Below are 22537 nucleotides of genomic sequence, written 5' to 3'. Positions count from 1 at the left end.
TCCGAAAAGGGTGGAATCACAGAACCCTCCAATTAGGAATATACCAACATTTCAGTTCAACCTGTTTCTCATTTGAAAAATAAATTGTAAAGCCTTTTTTTCATTCCAGATTACTGTTGGGTCACTGAGCAAGAGATAGATACATACTGTACAAAGTCAGGAATCTATCAATTCCTAGAATAACTTTTGTCACACACCTACCTATATATTACTGCCTTTGTATATACTACTACATTAGTAAAGGACTCCTCTTTACTGCTTCTCACTTCAGGACAGTTTCTCCATGTCCCTTTAGAAATGGTGAACTTTGATTAGATCTCTAAATTCTATGATTATTTAGCTTGTAATTCCTGTCGCATCAATCAACACAACCTCCCAACCTTTTATCTCCATTTTCTTGTGTCATTTCTTAAATATTCTGCTTTAAAATATTTTGGGCAACTTCTCTCACACTTTGTAGCATTTGCACAGACTTGGCTTTTGTAGCACTACCCTGCTATTCAGAGCACTATTTTTCTTCATGTTGGCCAACTAGCTAGTCACATAGAATTATTGAGAATAGGAGCAGCTAGGTGTTGCAGTGGATAAAGCACCAATCCTGGATTCAGGAGGACCTGAGTTCAAATCCAGCCTCAGACACTTGACGCTTACTAGCTGTGTGACCCTGGACAACTCATTGCCCCGCAAAAAAAAAAAAAAAAATTATTGAGGATGATCTTCCCTTCAGCTGATCAACTCTGCTGTTTTTGGCATTGTTACCTTCTCAGGGACTGTTTCTATGCTATCAGAACTTTAAAAAAAACTATCTTGTTCAGGTTCAAGGCAGTTCTGGTTGCTTGAAGTTGTTCAAAGACTGAATGATTACTGTATTCTAAAGAAACATTTAGTTTCTTGCACATTATTGAATCACCTAAGTGTATCAGTGATGTTATAATAAAGGTATTATCCATTTTCACTCTGCCCTTATTCTTAAATCATTGAATTTTTTTTTCTGCAATTATTGCTTTATAGGCCACATTGACTAACGTATATAAATTGTGTCAGAAGTATTATCAAGTATTTCAAACAGCTAAAGACTGGCTTGAGGATGCCCAAGAATTATTACAGCTGGAAGGGAGTGGATTGGATGTGGAAGGCTCAGAAGAGAACCTAAGAAGCCACATGGAATTTTTCAGCACAGAAAATGAGTTCCAGAGTCATCTGGCAGAGCTTCAAGTTTTGGTGTCTAAACTGGAACCATTTATCAAAACCACTGGAAAGGAAGAACTGCTGCAGAAAGTGGCTTCCTTGGAAGAAAAGGGCAAGAGAGTCATTCAGGAATCCCAAATCCAATTAGACCTATTGCAAAGGTATCTCTTTGGTTTCTTTTTAATCTTTCAAAGTTAAATGAAGAGGATTTTCATAGTGGAAATAAGAGTACACTAATTATCTACATTAGCATGTATATTTACTCTAGGTTCTTTGGTATCTTTAGACATAATTAGAACCAGAGCTCTGCATAGCAATGTATTATTCCACATTATTTATTCTCTGTCAATGCTTTATTGGTCTCACATCTTTTTCCCCCCTAAGATGTGCAACTCAATGGCAGGATTACCAGAAATCAAGAGAGGAAGTTATTGAGCTGATGAATGAGGCTGAAAAGAAATTATCTGAATTTTCTGTATCCAAAGCTTCTTCCAGTTGTGGAGCAGAAGAAAAATTACTGGACCACAAGGTAAGATTTCCTGTGTTGATTTTATGTAATTTCAGTGAACTTTTCAAAAAAAAGAGGCTATAGGAAAAGTTCATTTTAAACTTTGTTTTATTTTCATCCAAGCCCCATAAATGTGAATAATATACGTTGAATCATTTTCCAATTAATGATAAGTAATTGTCATCAATCATCAGGCTTCTCCATCTGAAATGCCTTTCCATGATTTACAAATAGAGGCACTTCTGTGATTTTCTAAGAAAGCATATTGACATGGCATGCCTTTGGAAGGCATGGCAGTCAGTGGGTGCTAAGTAAGTACTGATCGCTGGTGATGATATGGAATGATTCAAATAATTTTCAATCAATTAATAACTACAACTTTAAGCTCTTTTGCAGAAATCTCAGTAAAGTTTGAATCTGGATAAAGCTCTATATACCCAGTCCTGCTCACTTATTTTATGTAACTAGTTCACAATAAGACATTCCAAATATTGAAAGAATAGTCACTTTTAATAGATAAACTTTTTCTCCTTCACTTAAAAATGTTATCATCTTCTAAGATACTTTCTAAACATCAAGACCTTTTTAAGCATAGGAAAAATCTTTCTGTGGAAAAGTATAGACCCTTTGGTACCTATACCACACCAAATATTCTAAGAATTAAAACATGGAAACATTCATTGATGCATTAAAAAAAAAAAAACAACCTTCCCCATCTTTCCTTTATTTTTTTCAGTCACTAGTATCTCTAGTAAGCTCCTTCCATGACAGGATTATAGCCCTAGAAGAGAAGGCTTCTCAGTTAGAAAAAAATGGAAATGATGCCAGCAAGGCGACCATCAGCAGGTCAATGACTACAGTCTGGCAACGCTGGACACGCATTCGTGCTGTAGCTCAGGACCAGGAGAAGATTCTGGAAGATGCAGTGGATGAGTGGAAAAGCTTCAATAGCAAGGTAAATTTCCTTAGTACATTAGGGATCATAAGGCTTAGCTCTTCCTGACCAAACCCTTGGGTCCAATGAGGCTACACAGTTTACCTCAGAGTAAACAGCAGAGTAAGAATTCTAATCCTGATCTTCTGATTCCAAAGCTCAGAAATAGTTTTTGTTGATTGGATCATTTTTACTATTTTACATTCATGGACAAAAGTAACGAATACATGATGCTAGAAAACATTATTTTATCCAAGTTGAGAGTCAGGCTCACATAAGAAAATCCTAAGCAAAATCCTCTTTGCAAGGCTTTCATATGGAATGTAGAGAGTTAGCAGACTCTTGGCAATGCATCTTCTCCAGCTGGTTTCTAGAAGAGTGGAAAATATACAGATTACCCGAAGAAACATGAAACGTAGCCCATTTCAGTCTGGAATAGTTAAATGATTAGTCGTATTTCCTCCATCTCTAAAATAAATTGATGCTTTGATAAAAATTTAAAATCTCTCTATTCAGATTTTGCTGACAGTATTTCCAGGAATAATTGTGACTTCCTTATATCATCGATAGCTCCTGGCTATGTTGGGACTGGAGCAGGGAACCTGAGATGATGAGGAGTTGCCCCTTCCTCATGCCAATTATGGTGTGGTGTTTAAATCCTCCAGTCCTTAAGAGGTTACACACTCATTATTAGACTGGTCCTAATGTATCAATGCCAAGTTTAATAGAATGGGAGGGGGAGGAGTTGGTTAGGGGGTAGAATTGCCTCTATTTGAATGTTTTCTCATCTTTGATTTTCAGTAGCTTCTTTTGTGATTTATAAATTTTTATGTGGATCTTTAGGTTCAAAAAGCCACAGAAATGATAGATCAGTTACAAGACAATTTACCTGGAAGCTCAGCAGAAAAAGCCTCAAAAACGGAGCTCTTGGCTCTCCTTGAATACCATGACACTTTTATTCTTGAGGTGGAACAGCAGCAGGCAGCCCTAGGTGTACTGAAGCAACAAGCTCTGAACATGTTGCATGATGGGGAAGGAGAGTCATCTCCTGAAGAAGAGCTACCTATCATTCAAGAAATCACAGCAATGCAAGATAGATGTCTTAAGTAAGCATTCAGTTCTTTCTGTTATATAAGAATGACATGAGGACATATGAAAATAAAATAAGGTTGTGTCTTTAAAATTGCTATCACTGGTACCTAACACAGTGCCTTGTACATTGTTTGAATGGCTGAATGAATGGAAAGGCATTTGTGAAAGCTTACTATGTACAAAGCCCTAGAGTTGTAAATAGACCCTGATCACAAGGAGTTAATATTCTAATAGGGATTGCAGGACAACCCTTATAGGATAGCTAAAATTCAAGGCTGAATAACTGGGTTGGTTGCACCATTAACAGAAATGAGGAAGACAGGACCAGAACAGGTAGGGTGTGTGTGGCAATGAAGAATTTTATTTTGTACATGTTGAGTTTGAAGGGCCATCAAGACATCCAGGTAGATATGTCTGGTAGAGAAACCGATAAGCAATTTCTTCCTTTCATCTGTGTGAGCAGTCGGGACTTAAGATACTGATTTCAGGAATCATTCCCAGAGAGACTTGGTAGGGTTAGTGGTAGTTTAAAAATATTAATCCAGCTAAAAACTAAGAAGCTATACTTATAGGATCATCTTATTGTGTGTTTCATTTAAAAATATTTGGATATAGTTATTTGAAACAAACAGAGCTATTCATTGGTTATAGATACTAGTTATATGTAATTATATATATTATATATATGTATATAATTATATGTAATTATATATAATATAAGCAGCCAATTAGTGCAGTACATAGAATACTGAACTTGGAGTAAGAAAGACCTGGGTTCACATCTTGCTTAAAGCATTTACTAGTTGTGTGACCCTGGGCAAGTAACTTAACATTCTGTGCCTCAGTTTCCTCATCTCTAAAATAAAGGTAATAATAGTGCCTGCCTCACAGGTTTGGTATAAAGATTGAGTGAGTTAATATATGTAAAGTTTGTGGAAATTCTTCAATTCATTACTTATTATGAAGCTATTTTTATTATTACAAAGGTAAGCAAACATGCCTCATTAAAATGTGACATATTAATGATGTATGTCTTACAAAGCAAAGTGAAGTAGAAACCTAGTAAATGCACAGAATAATTTATTTGATAAAATTAATTGTAAATAAGTGGCAAAAAGATTTAGTTAGTTCTTAATTTTTCATCCTCCAAATTGGAGTCTGTTTTATACTTTCATTTTTTTTTACATTCCCTGAGCTAAACTGTGCCAAGCATTAGACTGTTGACACAGTATATGTTTTCCCAATAAAATTCATCCCATATAATCTCTTTATTTGTAAAGTTGTCAGTTTGTTGTTTTATTTGTGTGTGTGTGTGTGTGTGTGTGTATGTGTGTGTATACATACACATACATATATATTTAATGGGTATAGGGATCCTAGATTTCAGAGGTTTGATTTTTTTTCTTTGGACTCTATGTTTTAACCTACTGATTGTTTATTTTCCCTCAAATTCACTTGACTATTCCCTTTTTGATATTTCTGTAGCATGCAGGAGAAAGTGAAGAAAAATGGAAAGTTGGTAAAGCAAGAACTAAAGGATCGTGAAGTAGTAGAGACCAAGATTCATTCAGTCAAGTCCTGGATTCAGGAAACAAAAGAATATTTGGTGAATCCTACAATGGAAATAGATGTTCAACTTGAGGAATTGAAGGTAGAAAAGACTATATTTTATACCCCTTCTGAATAATCAGGCACACTTTTTGGTGCACAAGACATCTGTGAAAATTGGGTTGTTGGGGCAGCTAGGTGGCGCAGTGGATAGAGCACTGGCCCTGGATTCAGGAGGACCTGAGTGCAAATCCAGCCTCAGACACTTGATACTTACTAGCTGTGTGACCCTGGGCAAGTCACTTAACCCCAACTGCCTCACCAAAAAAAAAAATTGGGTTGTTGAAGCTTTGTCAAAAAATTGTAGGGCACATGCAGTTTCATAGTGGTTTTGGTTAAATGAACTGAATACATTAAAGAGAGTCTTAAAGAGACAGAAATATTTTTTGGCCATTTTTCAGTGATGTCCAATTCTCTGTGACCTCATTTGGGGTTTTCTTGGCAAAGATAACAGTTTGCCACTTCTTTCTCCAGCTCATTTTACAGATGAGGAAACTGAGGTAAACAGGGTTAATTGACTACTCTATTTTTATATAAGTTTAAGCTTAATACATAAGCTTCCTCTATTTACTCATGATAAAGTTTCATCTTCATGCCATTAGGCAATCTGAAATGATTTGATTTTGATTTTTTTATAGGGTCTCCTGACAGAAGCCAGCAGTCGCCACCAGGCCATTGAGAAAGTGACTGAAGAGCAGAAAAATAAATACCTCGGTCTCTATACCCTATTACCTTCTGAAGCTCTCTCTTCAGTTAGCCTGAAATAGCAATGGACATAGGGACTGTACGTGATCAGGTAAAAACACCCCTACCCCTTCTTGTTTTGTAATATCTTAAAAATTAACACCATAGAAGGTTTTCTATTTTCCAGAAAACAGACTTTATCATAAGGCAAATTATTGTGACACAGACTGTATTTTTCATAGTGCTAGTGTTATATATGATAAAAATGTGTCCTTACCAAGAATATAATATCTAGTAACAGATATTATGCTATTTATTATTAAAGCAAAAAACAAAAAACAACTAGAGACCCCTACAATAATTTAAATCATCAAGCTTTGCTTCAAGGCCTATCTAATATATAATATATTCTGTATATTTTGATTATGTAAAGGGGCCCAATGCATATAAATTACATGATACATTAACATAGCAGGACTTCATTATTTGGTATTCCCTTCATAGGTGCAGTGAATAAGCCATAGGAATCCAAATGACAACAACCCATCATGAAATTTATGCATAGTCTTTGAAAATTACTGTGGCCAAAAACTCACTACCCTCTGGTCAGACTGGTGATCAGCCTTTCCAAACTGAGCTTATTCTTAGACAATAGACATAATTGATATATATTTTGAATAAATGGCATGATAAACAGTGAATAAGATTCTTTGAAATTATGGAGTTGGATAATGTTGCTTTTAAAAGAAACAGGAAAGTTTGAAATAAAGTTAAGTTTGAGGGAAAGAATAATGTGTTCAGATTTAGATATGTTGTTTGAGATATCTACAGGATATGAAGTTGAAATGTCCAATAACTCTCTAAAGAGATTAGTCTATAGAGAGATTAGAAATTAGGAAAGAGAGAGGCTAGGATCTTGAGTTATCTACACAGAAGAGGTTAGTAAGAGAGCAAGAAGATAAACAGGAGAGTAGAGAAAAGAAAATAGGGGCCGGACAGACTCTATTTTTTTTCTTTTTGTGAAGCAATTGGGGTTAAGTGACTTGCCCAGGGTCACACAGGGTCAAGTGTCTGAGGCCAAATTTGAACTCAGGTACTCCTGACTCCAGGGCTGGTGCACTATCCATTTTGCCACCTAGCTGCCCCCCAGGACAGACTCTTAATTGCAATCACAGTTAGTTAATGATGATCTAGCAAAGGAGACTGAGGAGCAGACAGGTAGTTGGAGAAGGAAGAAAGAAGAGTTTAATGAAAAAAAATTGAGAAGAGAGTATCCATAAATAAAAAGTGGTCAACAGTGTCAATGTTTTTTTTAAAATTAATAAAGTATTTTATTTTTTCCGTTACATGTAAAGATAGTTCTCATCTTTTGTTTATACAAGCTTTACAATTTCAGATTTTTCTCCCTCCCTCCCCTCCTTTCCCCCTTCCCTAGACAGCAGGTAATCTGGTATAGGTTATATATATATACACACACACACACACACACACACACATATACACATAATAACATTAATCCTATTTCTGCATTAGTCATGTTATAAGAGAAAAAATCAGAGCACTGATGAAAAACCTCAAAATAGAAAAAAACAACAGCACCAAAAACAAAAGAAATAGTATGGTTCATTCGGCATCTATACTCCACAGTTCTTTTTTTTTTTTTCCTTGGATTTGGAGATCCTCTTCCATCATGAGTTCCGTGGAACTCTTCTGTATCATTGCATTGGTGAGAAGAATATAGTCCATCACAGTAGATCAACACTCAATGTTGATGATACTGTGTACAATGTTCTTCTGGTTCTGCTCATCTCACTCATCATCAGCTCACGCAAGACCCTCCAGGTTTCTCTGAACTCCTCCTGCTCATCATTTCTTACAGCACAATAGTATTCCATTGTATTCATATACCACAACTTGTCCAGCCATTCCCCAATTGATGGGCACCCCCTCAACTTCCAATTCCTTGCCACCACGTAAAGAGCAGCTGTAAATATTTTTGTACATGTGGGTCCCTTTCCCCTTTCCATGGTCAAATGTTTTAAAGAGATAAAGAGGGAAGACTGACAAAAGCTCATTGTATTTAGCAAGGCCATTAATAATTTTGGAGACAACAATCTCAGTTGAGTTATGAAATAATGACTCAGACTGCAAGGAGTTGAGACATAAAAGAAGTAGAAACCATAAATGTAGACAAGTTCTATTTTTTTAATAGTTTGACAATAAAGAGAATATAAATGTAGGGCAATAGCAGAAGGAAATGGTAGGGCAGAGTGAGAAATGTTTAAGGATGAGGGAGGCCTGGGCATGTTTGTAGACAACAAAGAATGAGCTAGTAGACAGGGAGAGATTAGAGAGAGAGGAGAAATGATAATAGAGTAGTCTGCTGTAGGAGACTAAAATAGACTGGACTAAGGATAAAAGAAATGTGGTTACCCTTAGCTAGAAGAAGACCCACTTATTCATCAAAGATTGGAATTAAGCAAGAAAGGGTGAGAGATAATGTCAAGGGTTTGGGGGTTTTTTTACATGTAGAAAAGGAAAGAAGAGGAATCTTACTGCAAATCTCTTTTTTCAAAGCAAATTATAGGTCCTTTGCTGTGAGAGTAGGAGGAGGGAATGGTGTGAGAGACTTAATGACAGAAGACAAGGCTTGGAACAGCTGGTATGGAAGATTAGATAGGCTGACCTAAAGAGTAGTAAAAATATCTTTGCTGTAAAGGCTTACTAAGAGTAGATGACGTTTATGGTGGACAAAGTCAGCTCAATTGACTGTCGCTGTATATGGTTGAGGTGGAGTGAAGGAGTAAATCATGGGAGATAAAGACACTTATGAAACAGGGAGTCACAGTGTCTGAGAAGACATCAACTTTGGGTTGTGATGCAGAGGGACAGGATGATCTTCTTGGGAATTTATCAAAAATGAACTGGATGTGGGTAGGTAATTTTCAAAAGGATCTAGTTGGGGTAATATATTTGGATAATTTTTCAGTCATGTCAGTTGTGTCTGAGTCTTCATGACACTATTTCAGGTCTTCTTGGCAAAGATATTGAGGTAGCTTGCCATTTCCTTCTCCAAATAATTTTACAGATGAAGAAACTAAGGCAGACAGGGTCAAGTGACTTGTCCAGAGTCACATAGCCAGTAAATGTCTGAGATTGAATTTGAACTCAGGTCTTCCTGACTTCAGGCCCAGCACTCTATTCACAGCACCACCTGGCTGGCCCATATCTAGATAGAGTGACACTCAAAGAAATTGCCAAGTGATTGCCACCAAAGGAGGAATTTCAACTGGTAATGAGTTACAAAGAGAATGCTAATTCCCCTTCCAGGTCCAGTGTTTTTGAAGGTGTGTCAACTTCAGAAAATAACTGAACATCCTAAAATTTTCAATTCAGTTCAGTAAAAAATTAAGTGCCTACTATGTGCCAGCCACTGTACTCAGCATTGGAAATGCAAATAAGAAAAAGAAAGACAGTCTCTGCCCTCAAGAAGCTTGCACTCTAATGAAGGAAGACAGCACACAAAAGGAAACTAGAACAGGGTGAGGGAAAGGATACCAACGGGTACCTAGCAGTGGGGCATCTTTTTCCATGGAGTTCAAACCAAGCAAAACTGCACATAGAAAGTGGAGACAATATGAAGTGTTTGAAAGTGAAATTAGTCAGGAATGGAAATTTGGAAGCAGTTTTGAAAGAAGTCAAATGCTCAGCTATGCAGTTTATATTTTAAAGTAGGAGCAATTGAGCCACTGCAGAATTTTTGAATGGGAGAAGATCATAATCAGAGCTGTTCTTTAGGCAAAATATTTTGACGATTGTGTCAGTGATGAATTGGACAGGAATAGACCAGAGGCAGGGAATCCAACTAGGAGTCTACATAATAATCCAGATGAGAGGTGATAAGTACCTGAATTGGGGAGACTTCAGTATTATGGAGGCAGAACTAAGAAGAGCTGTGTGTCAATTTTCTAAGGAGGTGGTGAGGAAGAATGAGAGCAAAATAGTCAACATAATTCTAAGCTTTGGAGTGACTCTATAAACACAAAGAGGTCTGCTGAAGAGATGAATTAAAGGGTAGAGATGAAGAATTCAACTTTGGACACATTGAGTTTGAGGCCTTGTCAGAACATTTGAATGGACATAAACCAGAGGCCACTGGAAATGAAACCTGTTGTTCAGGCAAGAGGATTGGAATGGAGATACTGATATGAACCATATATGGGAGTAATAATGAAACATTTTTCCATTTTGCTTTCCTTTGTCTGTACATTTAAAGCTTCAAGTTTAATCATTCACTGTAAAAACAAAGCAGTGACACCAGGAAGAAATAAATACTATTGTCATTCTTTCTCATCCTTTACAATTATGAGCTTATTGACATTTTGTTGACATGCTATCAGGGCACTTTGTACTTTAAAAAGTTTTAAAAAATAATTAACTGGACATTAACACAAAAGTCAAAACACCTCTTACTAGCAAATTGCTAAGAAATTTAGACAGCAGTTAGACAAGCATTTATCATGAGCTTTTGTGCCAAGCACTCTGCTAAGGCATATTAACAATATCCTTACTATGTACAGATTCTCTTTTTTCTCTTCAGATGACAGCAGAAATATCCACAAATGTTAAGAAAAGCAAGGATTGGGCTTGGTTAATCATTAAATGAGTGGAGTTGTAGAATTTGTTGCTGTGAAAAGAGGGATCTGGCTGTCATTGATTTGACTTAAGCCCACTAGTCCAAAGTTTTAATGACTGCTTCTATTAGGGAGTAGCATCATTGTAGGTAATCAATAATTAGAAGCTTGTGGTAAGAATTATTATGATTGGTTTTTCTGTCATTGATTTTTTTAGATCCAAGCCAAAGAAAAAGAAGCCCAGAGGAACAAAGCAATGAATCAGGAATTCAGCCAAAAAATTCAGAGGATAGCAAAAGAACTCACAACAATTTTGACTAAGCTGAAGGCAAAGACAAATGATTTAGCACAAGCTAAAATTGACCAGAAGGTAAGTAAAGAAAAATAACATCCAGAGTTGGAACTTCTTAAAATAGATACTGAAAGAATGAAATCAAAATTAGGGTAGGGTCATTATTGTATTGATAATATCCCACCCCCTCATTAGCATACTAGAGGAAAGAAATAGAAATCATTCAAGAGATACATCATATTATTGGGAGTTATTATCCTTTGACACAGTACAATCTGGTGTTGTTGTTGTTGTTTTGTTTTGTTTTTGAGGGGAAATGAGGGTTAAGTGACTTGCCCAGGGTCTCACAACTAGTAAGTGTCAAGTGTCTGAGGCCCAATTTGAACTCAGGTCCTCCTGAATCCAGGGCTGGTGCTTTATCTACTGTACCACCTAGCTGTCCCTACAATTTGTAATTATGAAGAAATTATACTTAGAAAGAAAAGTTTACATGAAATTAACTTATAAGAAAGAAGCTTGGGGCAGCTAGGTGGCACAGTGGATGGAGAGCTGGCCTTGGATTCAGGAGGACTTGAGTTCAAATCCAGCCTCGGACACTTGACACTTGCTAGCTGTATGACCCTGGGCAAGTCACTTGACCCCCACTGCCCTGCAAAAAAAAAAAAAAAAAAAGAAAAAAGAAAGAAGCTCAGGAGACATAGTGGCAGATTAAGAATTTCAATGAATTCCAACATGGACTATATTATAAGGTAGCTTAATTTCACATCTCTATATCTTTGTCTTGGAATGATGATAACTATTCAAGATGACCAACTATTGTAAAGAACTGAGTAGTGGTGTAGAAATTCTGGAAGTTTATAAATGTCAGTAGATAAAATAATGTAAAATTTAAAAATAATATAGTTTTTTTTTCAAAATATAATGTGTACTTTTAAAATAATGGATAAGATAAACATATAGTACTAAAATGTTTCTTTATAGCTGATTAGATTCCTTCTAGGATAAAAATAAGTAGATACTTAGCTTTGGGCAACATGGCCATTTTGACCTTGATGCCTTACTTATATATAGTGCTACCCACAAGGCTCTATCATTTCTTTTACTTCCAGTGGCACTGATTTGGGTGACAACAACATGCTAGCCAGTTGGTGGCTTCAGAACTGGATGAAATTAGCATAAACTTTTTACTTCCAATATGAGAAAACAAGTTTTAACTTCTTGGTTTTAAAGATGAACAGGATGTAGGTCAGGATATGGGGAGTTAAGTCATTCACTGATTCATCTTGGGTGGAGCAAAAAGAAGGAAGGAAAGGAAAATGTTAGACTCAGGCTCATAGGAAATAAACATCAAGATGATCCCATATCCCTTCTTTCTTTTCAGCCTGAGTAGAAATAAACCATAGTCAGAGTAGCACTATTTCTAAATTATGAAAATAATTAAAAGGCAATTTTAAAACCATGGTCTTTTTAAAAATGGAAAACTTGGAGGGGTGGATTTGGGGAAATGTAATGTTTTCTGACTTTGATATTTACTCTAGGCCCTTGGAGAGGAATTAGATGGTTGTAATATAAAGCTAATGGAACTAGATACAGCTGTACAAGATTTCACTGAGCAGAACAGCCAACTGGCTAAGCAGCTGGCCAAGAGGATTGGGAAACTGACTGAGCTTCACCAGCAGACCATTAGGCAGGCTGAATACAGGCTCTCCAAACTCAATCAGGTAGGCTTTCAAATCTATGAATCAGTATGTCTTAGGCAGGCCCATCAAGGTTTCTGTTTTTCTTTTCTTTTTAAAGATGGCAGTATGAATTGTGGTTATTTCATATAAAGCTTTCTATAGAAGTGTTCTTGAAAATTGTATATAAATCAAATTATTTTAGATCATATGTTTCATAGGCACTGAGAGACAGATTATATAAAAGCAACTATTGGATGCATCCTCGTGTGTGGTGAATAAGTAGCTTAAGAAGATGCAATAGATAGAATTTATATACCCCTTTTATGTTTGCAAAGTACTTTACAAATTGTCCAATCCCTTCATTTTAAAAATGAAAAAACTGAGGTTCTCAGTATTTAGATGACTTACTCAAGGTCACACAGATACTAAATGACAGGTACTAAAATTCTCCTTGCTCCAAACTTCACTGTTCCTTTCACTGCACCTTGGTGAATATCAAAGCTAATGGAAGGAGCAGCATAGATATTACTACAGAATGACCTACACATTTGTTTTCTAAGACCTTCCGTGTATTCCTAAGGAGCATATAGTTAGATCATAATCTTATTTTTTCCAGAAAGTTTTTCCAAGACAATATCAATACCCTTTTTAAAAATCACACTTCATGAATCAACATTTATGTTGATTTATGTGCCAGGCACTAAGGATATAAAGAAAGCCAAAAGACAATCCCTGCCCTCAAGGATCTTACTATCTAATGGAAAAGAAAACATACAAAAGCTATGCATAGACAAGTTATATATGGGATAAATAGAGAATAATCAATAGAAGAAGGTTGTGGTTGTTCATCCTTCATTCTTGAAGAGGACCAATGACATTATGATTATGTACAGAAGCTATTTAAAAAGTGTGTCTTCACATGTACCAGGGAAGATACTAATTAGTGTGACTGAGAAAGGCTTCCTATAGAAAGTGAAGACTGGAAGAAGTTAGGAGATAGAGATGAGGAAGGACTCCATTCAGTGAATGAGGTTCAGTCAGGTAAAATGCCTGGAGTCGGGAGATGGAGTTTCTTTTTTGAGGAATAGTAAGGAGAATAATATCATTGGATTGAAGAGTGAATGATGGGGAGGTCTAAGAAATCTGCAACAATGGAGCCAGAGGGCTAGGTTATGAAGTACTCATCTGGCAGAGGGTTTTATATTACATCTTAGAAGTTATAGGGAGGCACTGGAGCTTGGTGAATATGGGGGTGACATTCTCAGACCTTGGATTTAGAAAAATCATGTTGGCAGCTGGGTGGAGGATGGACTAATGTGAGGAGAGACTTTGGGCAGTCATACAACCAGCAGACTTTTGCAGTAGTCTGTCTATGAGGAGAAAAGTTCTGTGCCAGAGTTGGAGTACTGTATAAGAGGAAAGAAGAAGGCAGATTTGATAGAATATTGGAGCAGGAGGAAGATTCAGAATTTAAGATTAACACCTAGCTTTTGACCTAGGGGTACTGGGAGGATAAGTGGAGCCTGAGATAATAATAAGGTAGTTCAAGTTTGAAAAGGGAGAGGATTTCAAGGGACAGATAATCATAAAGTTTTGGAGAAGTTGAGTTTAGGATGTCTGTAGAACATATAGTTTGAGGTATCCAAAAGGCAAGTGGAGACTGGGAATCAGCTGAGTAATTAGTCTGGAATGGTAGATTTGAGAATCATCAGCTTAGAGATGATAATCAAATCCATGGGAACTGATGAGCTAGATCACTAAGTGAAATAATATATAGGGAGAAGAGAAGTAAGCCAGGGCAGAGCCTGTTTTGAGAAGCCAATAGTTTTGTTTCTATTTTTCTCTTGTTCAATAACTCTGATATGCCTATAAAAATAACATCACATCTTTATTCATACAGATTAGGATTAGTTGTTCCAGTTTTAATAACCATGATTTGAAAATATCCTGCTCAAAGTATTGAAAATTTGCATACAAAACCACAATAGGCTAAAAATAGATCTTCAGGCATGGTAAAATACTATGTATTTCCCCTCCTCCCCCAATGCCTAGAACAATGATTTACATATAGCAGGTGCTTCATGTTTATTGAATAAATTAACATACCATCTTTTGACCATCTAGTAATTAGAACTTTTTAGTAAGCAAGACTTTTATTTACATTTATTTCTGACTTCTTCAGCAAGTAAGCAATCAGAAAAATCTAATCAACATAGGTTAACTCACTGGTTATAGGTCTATCTATACACTGTAATAGCCCTTAATGACAATGGAGACTATGTCAGACTGCATGGGGTAGGAGTGAAGGAGGGGAATAGTAGCAATAACCACAACGGAACTTTAATGTAACAAAAACAAATTATTCAAAAAATCAATAAAATCATGTCTATTTTTCTGCCTGGTGAGATTAATTTTTTTAAAAAGGCAATTTAATCATTTCCTACTCTTTATTCATTTATTCATTAATTAATTTATTTTAAATTTATTAAGCACTTGTTTTGTGCAAAGTTAAAATCGAAGGTAGATATTGAATTCGTGTAAGGCATATGTATGTCCTCAGAGAGATTATAGTCTATGAGATATTTTTAAAATGAGAAATTATAATAGTTTTACAATGACAGTGTGGAAGGCTTTGATTTCTCAATTCTTGTAGTTTAACCAAGAAATCTTGTTCTGTGTTGATTTTTTTCAGGCAGCTGCACATTTAGAAGAATATAATGAGATGCTGGAATTCATATTGAAATGGGTAGAGAAAGCTAAGATCCTGGTACATGGAAATATTGCTTGGACATCTGCTAGCCAGCTTCGAGAACAATTCATTTCCTATCAGGTAACTTTGAGCATTAGTTTTCAAATAATATCTGAGAGTGTAAATTGGTACAAAGTTGCCTTATTTTGTCAGATATTAAAGGGACTTGGTGTGAAAATTTGGCCAATTGATTGTTAAAAAGGTGGGTAGGTAGAACCAAGAAGTTTGTTTTTATTTTTCCTCCTATGAAGTTCTATTTCATTTCATTTGTCCCATTTTCCAGTATGACTTGAGAGTCATGATTTTGGCAGTCAATAGAATATCTATTCCTTTCAGATTCCTGTTATTTACAAATTTGACAAGCCATTTTTATCTCTCTTTATCCACATAATTGATAAGAATGTTAAAAAGAACATGTTGGGGACAGCTAGGTGGCGCAGTGGATAAAGCACCAGCCCTGGATTCAGGAGGACCTGAGTTCAAATACGGCCTCAGACATATGACACTTACTAGCAGTGTGACCCTGGGCAACTCACTTAACCCTCAGTGCCCTGCAAAAACAAAAACAAAAACAAAAACAAAAAGAACATGTCTAAAGACAGAATTGTGCAGTATGCTGCTAGAAACCTTTCCCTTAAGGATTGAACTGTTAATCAGTATTCCTGTTATTCGGTCAATTTTACATTCACCCAACTGTGTTATCACTTAGCTTATAGTTCCCCATTTTAGTCACTGAGATCTCATGAAATAATTTGTTAACTGTATAGATAAAAATCCAATATATCACATATTGGATTATCTACCTGTGTTATAGAAGAGGCATTGAGGTGTAGTGGATAGAGAGTTGGCTGTAAAACCATTAAGATCTGGATTCAAGTTCTGCCCCTGACATATAGTAGCTGTGGTTCCCTTGAACAAATCATTTAACCTCTTGGTGCTTGAGGCAAATCTCTAAGGCTTTAAGTTGTAGCATGCATTAGGTTTTTTGTTTGTGTTTTTTGTTTGTTTGTTTTTTGTTTGTTTTTTTGTTTTGTTTTTTTAGTGAGGCAATTGGGGTTAAGTGACTTGCCCAGGGTCACAGAGCTAGTAAGTGTTAAGTGTCTGAGGCCGGATTCGAACTCAGGTACTCCTGACTACAGGGCTGGTGCTCTATCCACTGCACCACCTGGCCGCCCCGTGTAGCATGCATTAGTAAAGGAAGTTTGTTCAGCTGGCATTCCCTATGAAATAGCAAGTCCATTCTTTATCCTCATTCCAGTGTTGTACCCATTAGCTATCAGGGGCTTGGAGCACGGGAAAAGAAACTACTAGGCATGATTTATATTTTAGTGAACAGATCTATCTATTTTTTATTTGTTAGTTTGAAAAAACAAATGTTATATCACAGATACTTGCTTTTCATTCCAGACCATGCTAGAGGAGTCTGGAGAAATTCACATTGATTTGGAGGCCATGAAAGAAAAGATAGACTATCTGAGCAGCGTGTATTGTACTGAAGGCATGTCTCAGCAAGTGTCAGAATTGGGACGAGAGACAGAGGGGCTGCGGCAGCTTATCAGATCACGCTTACAAAGTCTCCAAGATGCTGCCAAGGTAAATGAAGGAGCCATCATTCCAACTGTTGAGATGTCACAGTGAATCTAATATTCACCTCTGGCATAGTGTCTGTTTCTTGGTTAACATTCATTAAACTTTATTCTTTGAAACGTTCATAATTTATATTATACTGTGGTTACTCTCCCTTTGGTTTTCTAGGACATGAAAAAATTTGAAGCTGAGATAAAAATCTTACAAGCTGCTTTGGAGCAAGCTCAAAAAACTCTTACTTCTCCAGAGTTAGGACGCCTAAGTCTGAAAGAACAGCTTTCTCATAGACAGGTAAGAAAAAACACACAACAACAACAAACAAGAAGTGATTGGATGCAAAGGTACTATTTCAGGAATGTAGCCCTTGCAAAGAATGATGATTGTCTTGAATTATAGTCCTAGTTATATGTAAATTACTTTGAAAAATTTTGATCTTGACAATAAAACCTTATGAGACACCCACTTATTTCATGAAGAATTTTATTTTTATTTTTATTTTTATTTTTATTTTTTTTTAGGAAATGAGATGGAATGTTAATTGGGGGGATTTTTCACTTTACAATGATTTTTAAATGTTTTCTTTTTCTATTTTGTTTGCTGACATGAGTCTAATACACATATGAGAGGGTTTTTTGGTTTGGTTTGGGTTGGGTTTTTTAAGTCTACAATTTTATAGATTTTTATATCTAAGGCCTAGGACTTGGATTAATAGTCTAAAAAGGTCTTAACTACTAAAGGGAGATTAGATCTTTTTTTTGTTGTTGTTGGGGCAGTGAGGGTTAAGTGACTTGCCCAGCGTCACACAGTTAAGTGTCTGAGGCCGGATTTGAACTCAGGTCCTCCTGAACCCAGGGCCAGTGGTCTATCCACTGCGCAACCTAGCTGCCTTGAGATTAGATCGTTGAAGTCAAAATTCATCTAAGGGAAATATCTAGAATTTGGGAGTCTAAAATAAGGTTTTCAACTAATTTCTTGCTATGACCAGATTTTTTTTTTTTTTAGTGTGTCAAAAGATTCAAATACCTAGAAATAAAACATCAGTACTGGTGGAATAAAATATACTAGTGGTTCCTTATAGAATATGAGGAATTCATATAGAGAAATCATTAAACCCTTTGGGTTTTATATTGATTTATGTGCTTAATGATCCTTATTAATACTATTTAATGTTCATCCTGGTTATTACTAGACAGTTTAGATTAATTTAAAGCTAAAAGTAACTAACCTAGATAACTGAGCTATCTAGAGTTAAAAATAAAGAGTATGGGGCAGCTAGGTGGTGCAGTGGATAAAAGCACCGGCCCTGAATTCAGGAGTTCCTGAGTTCAAATCCGGCCTCAGACACTTGACACTTACTAGCTGTGTGACCCTGGGCAAGTCACTTAACCCCCATTGCCCCGCAAAAAAAAAATAAATAAAATAAAGAGTATGTGTATAGATTGAACATAGCCCAGAAATCTAAATTTATTCTTTTTCTATCCCCAATGAAATTCCATTTACTTAAAAAAAAATTCCCATTTACTTTTTAGAAAAGATGAGCTGCCTGGGCAACAAGTAATGAAACTATGATGTGACTTCCTTCACTTTGTGTCTGACTAGTTAATCACCTCTTACCATAATTAGGCTTGTTGACATTTTAAATCTTATTTATAATTCAATAAAATGTGACTTTTATTTTCAGCACCTGCTTTCTGAGATGGAATCACTGAAACCAAAGGTAGAAGCCGTGCAGTTTTGTCAGAGTGCTCTAAGAATCCCCGAAGAAGCGGTCACTAACCTGCCTCTATGCCACATGGCTCTGAGACTACAAGATGAAGCCAGCCGTTTACAACACACTGCTATTCAACAGTGCAACATAATGCAGGCAAGTGTCAGACACATGGAGGGCCTTCTGTATAAAATCTATTGCCAAGGGCAGCTAGGGGGCGCAGTAGATAAAGCACCTGCTGTGGAGTCAGGAGGACCTGAGTTCAAATCTGGCCTCAGACACTTGACACTTACTAGCTCTGTGACCCTGGGCAAGTCACTTAACTCTCATTGCTCCACAAAAAACAAACAAATAAGTAAAAGTGAAATAAATAAATAAAATCTATTGCATGGCATGGAGCACAAAAAATGATTCACATGTTTTACTTAGATCCAGGCATTCTCAGTGACCAAAATACACCTGAAAGGTTCAGTTTGACAGACTATGTCATGAAAATACAAAGATTAAGCTTTGAATTAATCCTCTATCATTTGGATCAGTTGGAAAAAAAAAACTAGAGAAAGCACTGGAGTAAATATTATAAACGTTGAAAATTTGTGAGACTTTTTTAAACAAGGACATGAAAAAGTTAATTTTGCCAAGCATCATCTCTGAGAAGTTTAAATGTCTTAAAATTAACACTGAAACTGATATACTCCTATGTAAAATAATATTTACTTTATCTTTTTAGAATAATGATAAACTTTCTTACACAAGCCTTAATGCTAGTTCAATGCAAAATATGTAAATCTCATTTTGAGTCTTCACCAATTCATACACAAATTCTCTGTTCAGTAACATCAAAAACAGAAGCATACTCTGTCATGTTTTCCATTCTTTTCTCTTTTTTTTAGGGGCAACGAGGGTTAAGTGACTTGCCTAGGGTCACACAGCTATTAAGTGTCAAGTGTCTGAAGCTGGATTTGAACTCAGGTCCTCCTGAATCCAAGGCCAGTGCTTTATCCACTGTGCCACCTAGCTGCCCCATTCTTTTCCTTTTTTTCTACCTTCTTTATTTTTCTAATTATTACTTTCATAATCAGCCAAGCAATCAATTAACTAGCATTTCTTAAGTACATGCTATGTGGTAGGTATTGATACAAAGAAAAAGAGAAAATGGTCCATGCTTTCAAGAAACTGATATTCTAATGACAGAGTCAACATGTATATAAATGGCATGTATGTATGTGTGTATGGAAACACCCCTAAGAAAAAGAGAGAGAGAGAGAGAGATTATCCGTGTATTTCCATTACGCACATATATGCTCCTATGCTTTGAAACTCAAACATTTTTCAAATGAATATAAAAAGTTTTATATGTATTTAGAAAAAAATAAAATATTAAGAATTAGAAGGGACATAATAAATGTTGCTTTGCACTTCTGAGAAGAATTTTGTCATTTTTGACAAAATAACTATAGGCTTGACCCCAGCTCTGCATTCAGTTTTAGAGAAAATTTCTAAAACAAAGCTTAGTTTTGACTCATGGTCCTTCCTAAGAAACATGTTCAGTTAACAAAGTACAGTCAAGCAGAGGGCAGCTGCTTATTTTCTCCTCCCCCAAAAGAAATACTTAGAACATAAAAGACTGACAAATATTTAAGTTAGATACAATAACCTGTCACTCCTATTGCATTCTTATATACTGATTCTTAAAAAAATAAAATATCCAACACTTTGTGGAACTGGTAAACAGGTATTTCACTTTCACCTCTGATCTCTACAATTCAAGCAGATTATTAAAGGTCCATAAGGTTCATAACTTCTGACAAGCCAGGGTATGGCTTGGACTCATTATCCTGTCAGTGTATATACTCTCCTATGAGAAGGTAGCTCCTCCTGGGCCACAGGCACTGGGACTCAGGAAGTCCTGACTGGCCAAACTCACTCATAAGTTACCACCAATGTTGGAAAATATGCATCTTAGCATCACTATATAGTCACCTGTCCTCAGAAAAAAAGAGACATAAAATTGGAAGAGGCTGCGAAAGTCTTGCCCCCCCCCTCTTACTCTCACCTAGACAGCATGAGCTCTGTGTGTGAGCAGCTTCCATTGATGCTTGGGGAGATATCTCTCCCCTCCACTATTTTGGAAGTCTGCAGGAAAGCTGTAAAAGTCCCAGCATGCTCGAGAAATGAGATGAGAGAGCACAATTGCAAAAGTTTTCTATCTCTTTAAAAATCCCCTGAGTTGGCAGTTCTTCCCCTTCAATAGCTATTCCTCTTTGAAGCAGCACTCTTCCACACCCCCAACTATCATAATGGAAGCTAAAACTGATCCTTCATCCTACAGTGCAAGTCCACAGTGACCCATAGGGGATTGATTCTTTAGGGCTGATTAAAAGCCCATGTCTCTCTGGAAGTGGACCAGGGTCCAGGAAAACCAAGGAGCTCCCTTAATTATACCCATTAAACTTACAAAATGCATTGCAAATAAGCTGAAATCTTAAATAGGGAACATTGAGTGCAGGTCATGTCATATACACACAGAGAAATACACATGCACATACACAAAGTTTTTGTTTTTGTTTTGTTTTGTTTTATTTTCTTCAGCTTGGATATCATTAATTCCATGAAACTTCTGCAGTTCCTTCCTCATACCATCTGGTTGCTGATATTCTTTCATTCCTCAGATCATATTATATTTACTTTTTTTGTGTACATGGTCCTTCCCTCTAGTGGAATATAAACTATTTGAACAAAAAGAACTGTTTAATTTTGTTTGAAACTCTATCCTTTGTACTTTGCACATAGTAGGTTTTAATGATTTTTTTTAAAGAAAAGGAAATCGGGGAAGCTAGGTAGCTCAGTGGATAAAGCACCGACCCTGGATTCAGGAAGACTTGAGTACAAATCCATCCTCAGACACTTGACACTCACTAGCTGTGGGACCCTGGGCAAGTCACTTAACCCTCATTGCCCCACAAAAAAAAAAAAAAGAAAAGAAAAGGAAATCTAAAATGACCCCATACGTGACATTAAAGCCTAAAACATCAATGTTATCTTTGTCTATTTATTTATTGGGGTTCCATTGTATGTAACTTCAATTTATATAGTAATTGGAAAAAATGGGAATTTGTTTTTGTCCTATAGGAAGCAGTAGTACAATATGAGCAATATGAACAAGAAATGAAGCATCTACAGCAACTAATAGAAGGAGCTCATAGAGAGATCCAAGATAAGCCAGTCACCACCAGTAATATCCAGGAGCTACAAGCCCAGATTTCTCGTCATGAGGTAAAAACAGGCACAGAGTTCAAATTCTATACACAGCGGATTGCTTTTATTTTAAAAATCTGTTTCTTTGGCCATTCTTCTGAGTTATTTTCCAGTAGGATAATAAATATGGATTACAATGCTTGGAATCTGATGCTTGTTAGAATAAATAAATAAATTCGAAATATATTTTATAAACCACCACTCAGCTCCTATAGGGTATTTCAGAATAACGATGTTTGTAGCAAAAATAAACTGTGAGTATGGAAAGTATCAGAAGTAATTGGGTGGAGATGGCAAAGTTGTCCATTGCAGTTTAATGTAAGGAAAAACTTCCTAACAAGTGGAGGTGTCTAAAAGAAGAATGGGTAACCCAGAGAGGTGATGGGTTCTCCCTCCCTTGAGGTCTTCAAGCAGAAGCCAGTTGACTTCTTGTCAGGTATATTGTATTGGGGATTTTTTTCATGTATGAATTGAACTAGATGGCCTCTGAGGTACTTTCCAATGATCATCATCATCTTCATCATCTTTATGTAGTGCTTACTATATGACAGACACTGTGCGAAGCGCTTTAAAATTATTCTCTCAGTTGATTCTCACACCAACCCTGGGAAGTAGG

General features: G+C 36.3%; 1 protein-coding gene across 1 annotated transcript in view; it reads left to right on the top strand.

Moving 5' to 3' along the window:
- The window catches only part of SYNE1 (spectrin repeat containing nuclear envelope protein 1), a 583464-nt gene that overhangs the window by 359502 nt on the left and 201425 nt on the right, over positions 1-22537 (top strand). Inside the window, 14 exon segments of the mRNA XM_044001388.1 lie at positions 1012-1349; positions 1573-1717; positions 2433-2651; positions 3474-3736; positions 5208-5373; positions 5969-6088; positions 6091-6126; positions 10866-11018; positions 12479-12661; positions 15312-15449; positions 16776-16961; positions 17124-17246; positions 18637-18819; positions 21796-21939. Coding sequence (XP_043857323.1) covers positions 1012-1349; positions 1573-1717; positions 2433-2651; positions 3474-3736; positions 5208-5373; positions 5969-6088; positions 6091-6126; positions 10866-11018; positions 12479-12661; positions 15312-15449; positions 16776-16961; positions 17124-17246; positions 18637-18819; positions 21796-21939 — 2397 coding nt within the window.

Source organism: Dromiciops gliroides, chromosome 4 (genome assembly GCF_019393635.1).
Source record: "Dromiciops gliroides isolate mDroGli1 chromosome 4, mDroGli1.pri, whole genome shotgun sequence".
NCBI classification, from domain to species: Eukaryota; Metazoa; Chordata; class Mammalia; order Microbiotheria; family Microbiotheriidae; genus Dromiciops; species Dromiciops gliroides.
The sequence above is the reverse complement of the archived record's forward strand: the minus strand, read 5'-3'. Positions and strand labels throughout refer to the sequence as shown.